Genomic DNA, 14,265 nt, shown 5'->3' with positions numbered 1-14,265 from the left:
AAATCAAGCAATTTCGCCAAGCAAATATAAAGAAATAGGTTGCAGCAGTTTTTATTTCGACTGAACTTGAGAAATCCGCGATGGGACTGAGCGCGAATAGCTTCAGCGATTCCTTATAGTACAAAATCGCTGTCAGTCAAAAGGAGATGCAATCTTTCGACAGACCCTCAATCATCACGCAGAAGCTCGGAGTCCAGGCCAGCCCACTCCTCATTTGCTCCTCATTCACCCCCAGAGACGCTGAGCGTCCGTGGGCGGGACATAATCGCAGCGTTTATCCAATGACCGTCTAGTTTCAAAGCACTGAAAAAACGTTCAAAGCAGCCGCATTTTGGGCTTCAACGGGGAAATGCACTGTGACGCTACGGGAATGTATGAGAAGAAAATCAAGTCAGCCGACCTGCTATATCTAACTGATTCTGAACGAACTCGTCTTTGAGATGAACGTTTTCTAACGCATTTTTAGTCAATAAAATGTTAATACAATAGTACATAATTTGACCATTAATTTTGTGACATTATAGGGGAAGCTGAGCTTCCCTTGCAGTCTTAAAGAAATCGCCACTGGTCACGTGAACATAAGCATGAGCAGTATGTTTCTGGCTGCAGTTCACTTAGCGGCCACTGGTGTTTCTAATAACAGTGGCTTCTGAATTTTACACACAGCCCCTTTAAAGATAAATACACATTGGAATAAACAATTAACTGAAAATGACTGATTAATTAATAGGTTAAAAGAAAGCAATTGCTCATTGGCGGTCTAGTGAGGGTTTGTCTTCAATTAGCCTACACTGTAAAAAAACAATTTGTTGAGTCAACTTAAAATAATTTGTAACCTGGCTGCCTTAAAATTTTAAGTTCAGTCAACTCAAAAAAGTTTATTCAACTTGAAATGTTAAATTATACTAAGTGATGACTTAGATATTTGAGCTGAATCAACTTCAAATTTTAAGGCAGCTGGGTTACTTACCCATCTGTTAAGTTTGGCAAACACAAATATCTAAGTTGTTACTTAGTACAACTTAACATTTCAAGTTAAATAAACTTATTTTAGTTGACTGAGGAATCTGTGAAATAGCATAAAAACAAAAGAGAAAGTTATGCTAAAAAACAAGCAGGGTTTATTGAATACTCTTTACATACACTGTACAAAATGATTTTTTCAAAGTTGTAAATAAAATATTGTTTGAGCACGTTTTACATTAAAAAAAACTGTCTTTCTACTTTAAAAAATCACATTAAATTCAGTGCTATTTGCCATTGATTTGTAATTATTTGTGAAATTTACTAAAAATCTCTAAGTGAAAATTGTTTCAAAACCATTTCTTCCCATTGTATGTTTACATAAAGTGAAGCAAATTACAAAGTCATGAGATTAAACAAAAATAAGCATAACAAATGCAAAGAACCAAAAGTGTAATAATTAGGAATGCAAAAAAATGATTAAACTGTTAAAAAATACAAAAAATTATAATTAAATTACATAACTACATTATTAAATGAGAAGTCCACTTCCAAAACAAAGATTCACATATAATGAACTCACCCCCTTGTCATCCAAGATGTTCATGTCTTTCTTTCTTTAGTCATAAAGAAATCAGGAAAACATTTCAGCATTTTTCTCAATATAATGGACTGATATGGTGCCCCGATTTTGAACGTCCAAAATGCAGATTAAATGCAGCTTCAAACAATCCCAAATGCAGTTGTAAACGATCTTATCTAGCCAAACGATCTGTTATTTTCATTAAAAGAATACAATTTAAATACTTTTTAATCTCAAACTCTTGTCTTGCCTTGCAGTCCTTGAACTCTGTGTATTCTGGCTCAAGACAGTTAGGGTATGTCAAAAAACTCGTCGTATGATCGTATGATCGTAACTGATCGTATTTTCACCCTCAACTTCAAAAATCATTTCAAAATCATCCTACATCGCTGCAGAAGCACCGACCCAGTCTTTGCAAAGTGAACATGCAAAGAAGATCAAACACCCTTAACAAAAAAAGGTAAAACAGTGATATAGGACAATTTTGAAGTTAAGGGAGAGTTGAGAGATGAGAGTTTTTCGACATACCCTAACTGTCATGAACCGGAAAAAAACAGTCCAGGCAGAGTAAGACAAGAAGAGCGCTTGACATTAAAAAGTATATAAAAATACCCAATCATTACGCTAGATAAGACCCTTCTTTCTTGGCTGGGATCATTTACAACTGCATTTGGGATCGTTTGAAGCCACATTTAAACTACATTTTGAAAGTTCAAAATCGGGGCACCATAGCGGTCCATTATATGGAGAAAAATGTTTTCCTCAAAAAACATCATTTCTTTACGACTGAAGAAAGAAAGACATGAACATCTTGGATGACAAGTGGGTGAGTATATTATATGTGAATCTTGATTTTGGAAGTGAACTTCTCCTTTAAACGCTAAATGTTTATTTAATTAGAAGGTGTGTCCACCAAAGCCTTTTTTTCCTAAAGCTAGCGCTTTTTAAAATTTTTCCAATGGGAGTTTTTTAAAACACAAGCAGTGTTACGAGGCACTGAGCATAATAGTTTAAACTTTTTTTTCTCAGCGTTGAGAGTGTTGCAGGGCTCATCACTTTCACTTTTTAGCCAGCCGTCCAATCACAGTGAAGAAGGGGCAGAGCAAATGACACACATCCAACTGTCACATCATGCTTGTACTACAACTAAACAACAACGGAGGAGAAGTTAATATTGCTTGCCTTCTAGTATTCATGTCTGTACCAGATTGGATTCCCAGACTACAACAAATATTGATATGAAAAATAAAGCTTGCAAAATTTCATTTACAATGCGTCTGCCACATGACTTCAGTTTTCAGCTGCCTAAAAATGCTTTGGTGGACACACGGCCTAATGATATAAATAAAGCAAGTGTTTGGTGCAAATGTTGCTACTGTATGTACAGGAAACATGCGAAGATAAACAAAGATGGTACACTACTGTAATTTATGAATGGGACAAAGTGCATTGTGTATTATGGCAAGTATTAAGGCAAGTCAGTTCACTTAGTGGCCATCTTTGAAAATTTCAGGCAGCTATTTCAATCATGCAAGTACAGCACCTATCCAATTAGCGATTGGCACTTTTAGGGTGTGTTCACACTTGTCATGTTCGGTTCGATTAAAACAAACTCTGTGTATCCAAAACAAAATAAGCAGGGGAGAAACGTGGAGCAACAAAGTGGTAAAGTGTCTTTTTAAGCTCTCTGTAAGCTTGCAGGTGGTGAAAATAAAATAATATACATGCAACAATGAGCACGCTTAGTCCAGCAGACTGCACTGAGTGTGTTCGACTTAAAGTAATCAGTGAATGGGTACTTTTGTGTCTTACACCCGCACCCCGCTTTAAGTCGAACACAACTTTTCCTTTAGTTTGGAGTGTTTGGTGCATTCAGTCACGAAATATACGTCATTCAAACCGACCAATCAGGTTGTGAACGCACTTTAGGTTCGGCATCTTTAGGTTCGCTGTCAAAAATGCAAGTGTGAACGCTAAATGTACCAGGAACCAAATGTATAATTTTCAAACCAACCGAACTACAAATGTGAACACACCCTTATTTAGAAGATAGGACTATTTCATCATATTGCACATTGCACTTTCTCCCAGACATAAGTAATATTAGTGGACATAAATCTTTGACAAAGGTTGCTATTAAGAATGCTTTAGATGCTTTAGAATTATGCCTATCCACCATTTTCTGAACAAATCTACTGTTTAAAATTACCATGGACAGCATTTCTGGTTTAGTGAACTTCCATTCAAAATGACTGAAACAAATCATTTGATCTGGAAGAGATACATAAATAAAAAAAGCATAGTTTTTAGTAAGGGAACAAAACTTTCCAAATGCTTTATAACTGTAACGTAGAGCAGGCGGCGCAGGAGCCCTCTAGGGCGGAGCAGGCACCCCAGGAGCCCACCTAGGCGGAGCAGACACCTACGTCATGGACTGGGACCATGGACTGGGACCTGGGGAGAACAGAGACAGAAGAGGCAGACAGAGCAACAAGGAGAGAGGCAGGGAAAACAGTAGGCTTAACAGCAGTCTCTGTTGGAGCTGAGCAGACAGACAGGGCAGAAAGTTCATTGAGGGCCCTCGTGGTCGTGACGGGATGGGCAGAGAGTTCGCTGACGGCCTTTGTGGTCGTGACAGGATGGGCAGAGAGTTCGTTGATGGCCTCCGTGGCTGTGACAGGACGGGCAGAGAGTTCGCTGATGGCCTTCGTGGCTGTGACAGGATGGGCAGAGAGTCTAAAGGGAAACGCCGCCCCTTTTGGACTTGTGGACAGATGTGAAACGGGCAGATCCATCTGAAGACTTTTATTGGAGGACATCGACAAAGACATGGTCAAACAGGCAGGGTCAGGTATCGGCAGGCAGGTATGTTCGAGCAAGACAAAAGAGTAGTCTGTAAGGCAGGCGAGGGTCCGAGAACGGCGAATGTAATCCAGGGGGCTAGGCAAAAGGTTAATCCGAAAAGACAGGCTAGAGTTCCAAAAGGCAGGCAGCGAGACAGACTAAACGATACAACTTGGCTAAGAAACAAGACTAAGAATGCAAGGCAAAACAAGAACAAATGAGACACAGGATAACTAGGACAAGGATTTGTACGAATGCTAACAACAATCCAATACTCGGCGACTAGTGAGAGGAAGTCCGGGGTTTAAATAGAGTCTCTGATTGGCTGCAGGTGATCAGTGCAATGGCTGATGGGAAACGTAGTCTGGGGAGTGGTGCAACTGTCAGTGTAATGTGAATGTGAGAGGGCGACATCTGGTGGTGAGCGGACCGAAGGTCACAGCCAGATTTGTGACAATAACCCACAAAACACCCTTTTTTCAGATTTTTTTTCCAATTGATAACCATCTAAAAAAACGTTACACATATATTTAGTATATTTTGGTGTCATAAATACTTTTTTGTAAAATTATCTGTGAAGTTACATTATTTAAAAAAAAATCTAAAAAAATCTAAAATCTAAAATCTAATATTTACAAGAACACCTGTGACAAAATCTATTTTCAATTCACTAACTGTGTTCTGTTCATCCTGATGTTTTTCTTTGTATTTGTAACTTTAATATGAAAAGAACAGACACTGTGCAGTTGTTAAAGTTTGTTTTTGATGTTCGATGTTTGAGGATTGATAATAATGTCACCTTAAATAATTATTATTACATTCTTAAAGCGAACCTTTAAACATGTTTACTGGCAGTCATCGTTTAAATTTTAACGCAAGTTACTCCCACAATTTGCCCAAAGCATCATGGGATGTATGAAAAAGGTGGACAGGATGTTTGAAACTGCCTGATAATGTTAAAGACACAGAGAAAATTGTTTCTATGTCTAAGTCCACTTTGTTATAGTCATGTAAAATTCATTAGTAAAAGTCATTAGTACATCAAATGTTATGTTTAGCCTCATAAGGGCTAAAAATCTAAGACTTTTCTCACTCATTAATTCAGAAATGCCTCTATTTCAGACTATTTAAATTTTTATTAAGACTTTGAGGCTCTGAAAGCAGAATTATACATATACTATAAAACGTGTCACATTCCTATGGGAACTCCAAGACACTTCAAAGGACCATCACAAAACGTTAACGAATAGAAAATTTGGGGAAAATATTTATATGATATTCATCAAAAAGCTGAGATAATGTAAAAAAAAAAATAGTTATGTGTGCATAAGAACTTTTTTTTTTCAGTTGCCATTTGTTTTGAACGAACACATATGACGTGTCAGGAATAATAGGGCCTTATTGTTAAAAATATCACACGTTTACATAAATCTGAACTATCTTTTTAGGAGAAAAGAAATAAAGGGATGGCTTCAGGTCTGACAGTTACGACGTTTAACCTTTGCATAAAGCTGAGAGGTGTCTACAAACAGCTCGTCCTCTGATTGCTTTGACTCTGTAAGTGCAGTTGTGCTTACTAAGCAATCAATCACCTGTGCTTCTTTTACTCTTGAAGACTCTCCCATGGAGCTCTCAGTCTTTGCCAGCCCTCCAGAACAATCCTGGACCACACCATAATCAGCATTAAGTGAGGAGATGCTCCCATCCTCTCGTGGTGTAGAATTTGTGAAGTCCATGGAGGAATAAATAACAGATTCTTCATTTGCTGTGATTGATTTTGCTCCAGCAGATGACATCATGACATAAAGAGACTCATCTTGAGTGTCTTGTGGACCGACCTAAAGGATCGACAGAGATGAATCAGTGGTGGAAAGCTCTAGTGTGTCTGTTTAAATTGTCTAGCAGTTTTGGAAAAATTGTATTTAAGTCTATTTAGAACTTCATGTTTTTGTGAATGTGTGTTTATGAGTTAATTATTTGTGGTGTCTATTGTAACTCACTTCATATGCATTTTGACCACTTCTCTTAGTGACTTCTTGTGTATTCTGTGGAAGCTTCACATCGTCTTTTCTAAAAGGAAAAAAATAAAATAAAATAAAATAAATAAATAAATAAAGTAAAATAAGTAAAATAATTTAACTTAGCAAAATTAAGTCAAGCAGGATTGGCACCAAAGTCACACATAAAAATAAATATATGAATATAAAACGTCATTGCATTTGATGCAAATTATCAAAACAAGTAGGATCTGCTGTATATGCTTAAGAGCTTCTCAGGCTAACTTCTCATTTCTATGTAAAGACTTGGTGTCAAGCTGGTTATTAGAAATGTGACATGTGATAAGTCAGCTCCCCTCATGATTACATTTCAACACATGACAACCACACGTCAAATTATTTTATTAATTTAAAAAAAAGTGTATCTACAGTTTAAAACCAAGCAAGCTTTTTTCTTAAAAAACAAATCGTCTTGGTTTAATATTTAATTATATATTGCAACAATACTGATTCAAGATGTATTTTTAAATGTAACTTAAGGGTCAGGGTCGATAAAAAAATTATGTTTTTTTGGGGAAAACATTTCATGAATGTTCTTCATATAGTGGACTTCAATAGTGCCCCAAAGTTTAAACTTTAAAATTGTAGTTTAAAAGCAGCTTCAAATGGCTCTAAATGAACCCAGCCAAGAAGAAGGGTCTTATCTAGTAAAACGATCAAAACAAATTGACAATTTGTATACTTTTTAACCTCAAATGCTCATTTTGTCTCGTCTCTGCAATGTACACACTCTGTGTAATCCGGGTCAATACAGTTAGGGTATGTCGGAAAACTCCCGTCTCATTTTCATCTTAAAAGTCAAAATCATCATACATCATTGTTTTACCCTTTTTTTTTTGGTAAAGGGTGTTTGACCTTCTTTGCATGTTCACTTTGTAAACACTGGGTCAGTACTTCTGCAGCGATGTAGGACGATTTTGAAGTTTTTCGATATACCCTAACTGTATTGACCGTATTGAAGTGGGAAAAAAAGTTCACGCAGACTTAGACAAGATGAGCGTTTGAGGTGAAAAAGTATATAAATTGTTAATTTGTTTTGAAAATGACTGATCGTTTTGCTAGATAAAACCCTTCTTTTCGGCTGGGATCATTCAGAGCCATTTGAAGCTGCATTTGAACTCCATTTTGGAAGTTCAAACTTGGGGGCATCATTGAAGTCGATTATATGGAGATAATTCCTGAAGAAACAATTTCTTATTGACTGAAGAAAGACAGACATGAACATCTTGGATGACAAGGGGGTGAGTAACTTGTCTGTAAATTTCTGTTCTGGAAGTGAACTTCTTTACGTATAATTACTTGATTACACCTCTGTTAAAATTCAAAATGATATCAGCTTATATACAACACATTAATCAAATCAAATATACTGAATCTGTTTTTCTTACTAATTTAGTCACAGTGCTCTTCTATGCATCATTCTTAATACCTCAGGTGTGGCGTGCACCTACCGTACACATATGTATGTAATGGCGGAAAACAACAGGACCACCAAACCCACAACAGCAACTCCAATCATCATAGAGACAAGATTCAAACCTAAAGAAGAATAAATGAGTGTTTGAAAAACCACTGATGATTGACTGATTGAGCATCATACTGTAATCTTTAAACAACAAAGTAACCATGATTGCAACTGCAAAAAAACTATCTGAAAAGACATCAGGATTAGCATTCCCACTGAAGATGATGAATGCATGATTTTCATTTTCAGATTATTAACAGAAGCTCTTACATCGGATGAATCACAGAACTGAAACTCACGTTCAACAGCGGAAGGCAGTTCAAGCAGTTGACTTGCATTGCCATGAGTGTTGTTGCTGACACACTGCAGAGTGGATGTGTGTGTGAGAGACTGATGTAGAGTGATGGAGCTCCTCAAGCCTGTGCTGCTCAATCGCTCTTCACTGATCAACGTGTTTGAAGAGTTAGTGACAGGACGTCCAGACAGATGCCACTCCAGTTCAGGAGTGGGATTCCCATCAGCTTCACAGAAACACACAGTTACATCAGTTCTGACACAGCTGGAGGACGGAGAGATTTTAGGTGCATCTGAAAAAGAGAAAAAGGTAACAGTTTGATGTATATATATTTATAGATCACTTACGGAGGACAGAAGAAATGATGCCACAACAATCTTACACTGAACATGTAATGTGATGTTGTTCTGTGCTGTTTTGTTCTCGTCCTGTAGCTGGTAGGTTATAGTGCAGGTGAAAGTGACTCTGTGTTGACGGTGAGTAGCAGTGAAGTTCAGATCAGAGATGAGCTCCTGTAGTCTGCTGCTCTCACTGAGGGGGATTCTGGGAGTGGAGCTCCATGTGAGAGTTGGTGGAGGAGAGGAGCAGAGAGTCTCAGCAGAGCAGCGCAGACTCACAGAGCTCCCCTTCAACACCTCCAACACCTCCTCCTGATCCTGCACCTTCTTCTGCTCCACATACAGCTGCACTGTGGGTTTGGGAGGAGAGTCTGGAAAAAAACACAAATTTATATACATATATGTATATTGATCATAATACACACTAGTATTCAAAAGTTTAAGACTCACCAATGACTTGAATTAAAACATTCTTTAGTTTATAGTTCCATTTCAGTTCACCTTCACCCTCAATCCTGAAGTAATATTGACCACTGTGATTTGATCTGAGATCATAAAAGACAGTGGTACAGTTCTTGTCTTTTAATTTTCCAGTTATATTCCCTTTTATTTTGTTCTGGCTTGATGTACTTAAGTTAAACACTAGATTTTTGGTCACCTCAGTCCCATCTTTGAACCACAGTCCTGTAGCTGTCTCAGTGAGGTCTTTGTCATACGTTTCATTTATCTCAAATCCGCAGTTTATGATCACACATGATCCACTGAGAGCTTCAATATTCTCTGGCAGACTGATGCTGAAATCTCTACAGCAAACACCTATAACACACATATTACAAAAGCACTCAAACACAAGAGACAAAGTAAAGCATTCACACGCACCAACACATTTCTGATGTGTTATAAACTAAATTAATATTATTTTTATCTTCATTTTACATTTAACTGCATTAAAGAATAATTTGTATAAAGGGTGAACATAATTAAAAGTTACTGTATAATTTCATGTATGCAGACTAAACATAGTTCAGCACGTAAAATTGTTAATTAACGAGTTAATTTAGCACTTAAACTAATTAACTAACAAGATGAAGAGGAAAGGAATGAAAATCAAACCTTGAAAGACAAAACACAAAAGAATGATTTTCTCTGCCATGTTCATCTCTTCATTGACAGACGCTCAGTCCTTGTGGGGAAAACATACTTGCATTTACAAGTATTTACATGCAAAAATTTTTCATGAGAGTTTTCATGAGAATCAGATATTAAACCCCACAAATTAATTGTATGGAAATATACCAACATTACTATATTTATACCATATTCATATAATCTTTAAAAGTTTCTAACAACTCAAATTTAACAGTGCTTAAAGAATAATGAAACGCAAAGAAAAACAAGAATTTAAGACTTACAAGAAAACAGTCAAGCCAGTTTATATTCTGCACTGCTACTGATTTGAGACTGAGTGGAAGTGTGTCAATCACGAACACAATATACTGACTGAACTTCCTGTGTTAGAATTAACAGCATGTTTGACCTCTGAATGAATACTGTAAGTGTTTCTCAAATCACTTGCACGTTCATAAACTTTTAGCATTTTTGGCACTTACAAAAAACTTTCAGAATTTTTTGTAGCATTTTATGTTCTGAACTTTCCTTTCACTTGTGGAATAATAGAAAAGATTGACGCGGCTGAATTAGTGTTGGAAATCTTTGTTGAAATTGTTAAGCAGTTTGTCTGCTTGATTTGGTTGGTAAAAAGTGTAAGTTTATTTAAAACTGAAGGTTTTGTGTTGTGTGCTGTGAATCTATTGAGTGATTTTGTGCATCAGTTATAACTCACTACATTAGTCAAAATGTTTCTCGTAGCACATCAGCTCTCTAGAAGTTTTTTTTTTTTTTTTTCCCCAAAAAGCATTGGTTCGTGTTCAAGTATAGCTATATATGAGCTTTACAAGAAGATAAATTAATAGGTCAGACTTGGTCAGAACTGGCATTTATAATGAAATTTATAATTCTTTAAAACCTTAGTCACACTTTAACTGTCTAAATGTCATTGCACTACTTCTCTATTCTCTGCTGTATTTTTGCTATGCCAGCCTGGGTCAGAGTGGTTTTCAAGTGGCTGTGAAGACAGTTCCTCGCAAGTGTTTTGCAATACAACAAGAACAGAAGCATGTTGTACATAATATTTAATCTTTATTGATGCAAGTACCAGTGTTGCCAAGTCTGTGGTTTTCCTGCAAAATTAGGTTACTTTACCACTGTTGCTGGAGGTTGTTTTCGATGTCCGCGGTTTGAAGTGACCCTATTAACGTCATATTTAGCCCCTGAAATACAAATTTACCAGGGGAACCCAGACAAAAAAGTCAATTTTATCTCCCAGACTGCGATTTTAACAGGGCAACCCCCTTGAAATGTGATTGGGCTAGTTTTGGGCTACTTTTGAGGAGCAATTGGGCGGGTTTTGTTGTGAAAACCTGCCAACCCTGGTAAGTACATACTAGTTAGAGACACCTAATATAAAGTGGGACTGCAAAGTGTGCTCATGCTTGTAATTTCAAAATGAAAATTCATTTTGATATTTTTGGGGGTCATAAAGTGCCCAAAATTAGTTCTGAAAGCTTGAGTGTTTTCAATTGCTCAGAAAAATACAATGATATATATTAATTAATTCAAAGCACTTGTAAAATAGAATAAAAATAATAATAATAATAATACAAATAATAATTATAATCATTGAATAATAGTTTTACTTTGAAATATATCCATCTCCATCTAACTGGGTAAATCACTTTTATCTGCACCATATGTTAGAAAAGTCTGTGAGTTCATGATTTACACGTATTTTATACACAATTTACAATTTTTTATTTAAAGATTATGTTTGGGGTCTCTCTAGGGGAAACTGCTCCCTCCTTAAATGTAATTCAAACTGATTTTTAGATATGTTTACAATATACTGATTCATATGAAAAAATGCAACAAGAGCTGTGACATTTTTCTTTATACAGACAGCTAAATTTATTTATAGATATGATTTTAAATAGTAAAAAGCTATTTGAGTTTTTATTTGAAAAATTTTACAAGTTTCTAAAACAAGTCAATAGCAAACAGAGTAATGAGAACATAATTGGTTTGTTCAAACTACTAAACAGATTTGAATCTAATCAAATTGGCAAAGTAATTACATTCATATTTTCTTGATCTTCATGCTTGCACAATTTATTAAGATGCAGGATCCATGGAACCTTTTTATGTGTAAATATATGCATTGTAGAAATATGATATTCATGTTATTTTTATCTTCATTTTACATTTAACTGCATTAAAGAATGATTTGTATAAGGGGTGAACATAATTAAAAGTTACTGTGTAGTTTCATGTATGCAGACTAAACATAGTTCAGCACGTAAAATCGTTAATTAATGAGTTAATTTAGCACTTAAACTAATTAACTAACTAGATGAAGAGGAAGGGAATGAAAATCAAACCTTGTAAGAAAAAACACAAAAGAATGATTTTCTCTGCCATGTTCATCTCTTCATCGACAGACACTCAGTCCTTGTGGGGAAAACATACTTGCATCTACAAGTATTTACATGCAAAAATCGCAAAACGTATTCGTGAGTATCAGATTTTAAACCCCACAAATAACGCAAATTAATTGTATGGATATATACTAACATTACCATATTTATACAATATTTATATAATCTTTAAAAGTTTCTAACTACTCAAATTGAACAGTGCTTAAAGAATAATGAAACACAAAGAAAAACAAGAATTTAAGACTTACCAGAAATGAGAAAACAGTCAAGCCAGTGTAAATTCTGCACTGCTGCTGATTTGAGACTGAGTGGAAGTGTGTCAATCACGAACACAATATACTGACTGAACTTCCTGTGTTAGAATTAACAACATGTTTGACCTCTGAATGAATACTGCAAGTGTTTCTCAAATCACTTGTATGTTCATAAACTTTTAGCATTTTTAGCACTTACAACAAACTCTCAACATTTTTTGTAGCATTTTATGTTCTGAAGTTCCCTTCTATCACTTGTGGAATAATAGAAAAGATTGACGTGGCTGAATTAGTGTTGGAAATCTTTGTTGAAATTGTTAAGCAGTTTGTCTGCTTGATTTGGTTGGTGAAAATTTTATTTAAAACTGAAGGTTTTGTGTTGTGTGCTGTGAATCTTTTGTGTGATTTTGTGTATCAGTTATAACTCACTACATCAGTCAAAATGTTTCTCGCAGCACATCAGTTCTCTGGATGTTTTCCTTTTTTTTTTTTTTCTGAAAAGCATGAGTTCATGTTCAAGTATAGCTATATATGAGCTTTACAGAAAGACAACTTAATAGGTCAGACTTGGACAGGACTGGCATTTATAATCAAATTTATAATTCAATACAACAAGAACATACGTACACTGCACATAATATTTACTTTTTATTGATGTAAGTACATAGTATTTGAAGTGTGCTCATGATTGTAATTTTGAAATGAAAATTAATTTTGATATTTTTGTGGGTCATAAAGTGCCCAAAATTAGTTATGAAAGCTTGAGTGTTTCAATTGCTCAGAAAAATACAATGATAAATAAAAATCCATTAATTCATAACACATGTGTTTTACACACATGTAAAATAGAATAAAAATAATAATACAAAAAATAATTATAATCATTTGAATTATATCCATCTCCACCTAACTGGGTAAATCACTTTTATCTGCACCATGTCTTGTGAGCTTTACACATTTTATACAAAATTTACATTTTTTTATTTAAAGATTATGTTTGGGGTCTCTCTAGGGGAAACTGCTCAATCCTTCAAATGTAATTTAAACAGATTTTTAGATATGTTTAGAATGATTCATATGATAAAAGGCAAAAAGAGCTTTGATATTTATATTTTTTACATACAGCTACACTTATTAATGCTTATTTTAAATAGCAAAAGCATTTTTTGCAAAAAGCAAATAATATTTGCTATAAAAGTATATATATAAACGTTTTAATATGAAAACTTTTACATTACAAGTTTCTAAAACAAGTCAATAGCAAACTAACTGATTTACTGGTTTATTCAAACAACTGAATAGATTTGAATCTAATCAACAGTAATTGCATTCATATTTTGCTGCCAGTATTTCTTGGTCTTCATGCTTGCACAATTTATTAAGAAGTAGGATCCATGGATCCACAGGATAAAACAGCTGACTTGCATTGCCATGAGTGTTTCTGCTGATACACTGTAGAGTGGATGTGTGTGTGAGTGACTGATGTAAAGTGATGGAGCTCCTCAAGCCTGTGTTGCTCAAACTCTCTTCACTGATGAACGTGTTTGAAGACTTACAGACAGGACGTCCAGACAGATGCCACCTCAGTTTAGGAGAGGGATTCCCATCAGCCTCACAGAAACACACAGGTACATCAGTTGTAGTACAGCTGGAATAGTTAGAGATTTTAGGTGCATCTGAAAAAGAAAAAAAAGTAATGGTTTAATGCATATATTAAACCAGGGGGATTCTGGGAGTGGAGCTCCATGTGAGAGTTGGTGGAGGAGAGGAGCAGAGAGTCTCAGCAGAGCAGCGCAGACTCACAGAGCTCCCCTCCAACACCTCCTCCAAAACTAAATTAATATTTTCTATTACATTTCTCTCTTTATAATAATTATAAACATACTTAATAATAAAGTTACCATGTAGTTTCACA

The 14,265-nt window shown here is 35.5% G+C and overlaps 1 protein-coding gene across 1 annotated transcript; it reads right to left on the bottom strand.

Moving 5' to 3' along the window:
* Positions 1–5,862: 5,862 nt before the first annotated feature.
* Positions 5,863–12,389, bottom strand: LOC127160641 (sialic acid-binding Ig-like lectin 13). The gene is made up of 8 exons (XM_051103302.1): positions 12,345–12,389; positions 9,659–9,728; positions 8,996–9,361; positions 8,590–8,916; positions 8,212–8,499; positions 7,899–7,986; positions 6,391–6,460; positions 5,863–6,228 (listed from the first exon to the last, which is right to left on the bottom strand). The coding sequence occupies exons 2-8, from the start codon at positions 9,702–9,704 to the stop codon at positions 5,863–5,865; spliced, it is 1,551 nt and encodes a 516-aa protein (XP_050959259.1). The 5' UTR covers positions 9,705–9,728; positions 12,345–12,389.
* Positions 12,390–14,265: the final 1,876 nt, after the last annotated feature.

The sequence above is a fragment of the Labeo rohita genome, unplaced genomic scaffold (assembly GCF_022985175.1).
Source record: "Labeo rohita strain BAU-BD-2019 unplaced genomic scaffold, IGBB_LRoh.1.0 scaffold_409, whole genome shotgun sequence".
Lineage (NCBI taxonomy): Eukaryota > Metazoa > Chordata > Actinopteri > Cypriniformes > Cyprinidae > Labeo > Labeo rohita.
This window is presented reverse-complemented; position numbering and strand designations above follow the sequence as displayed.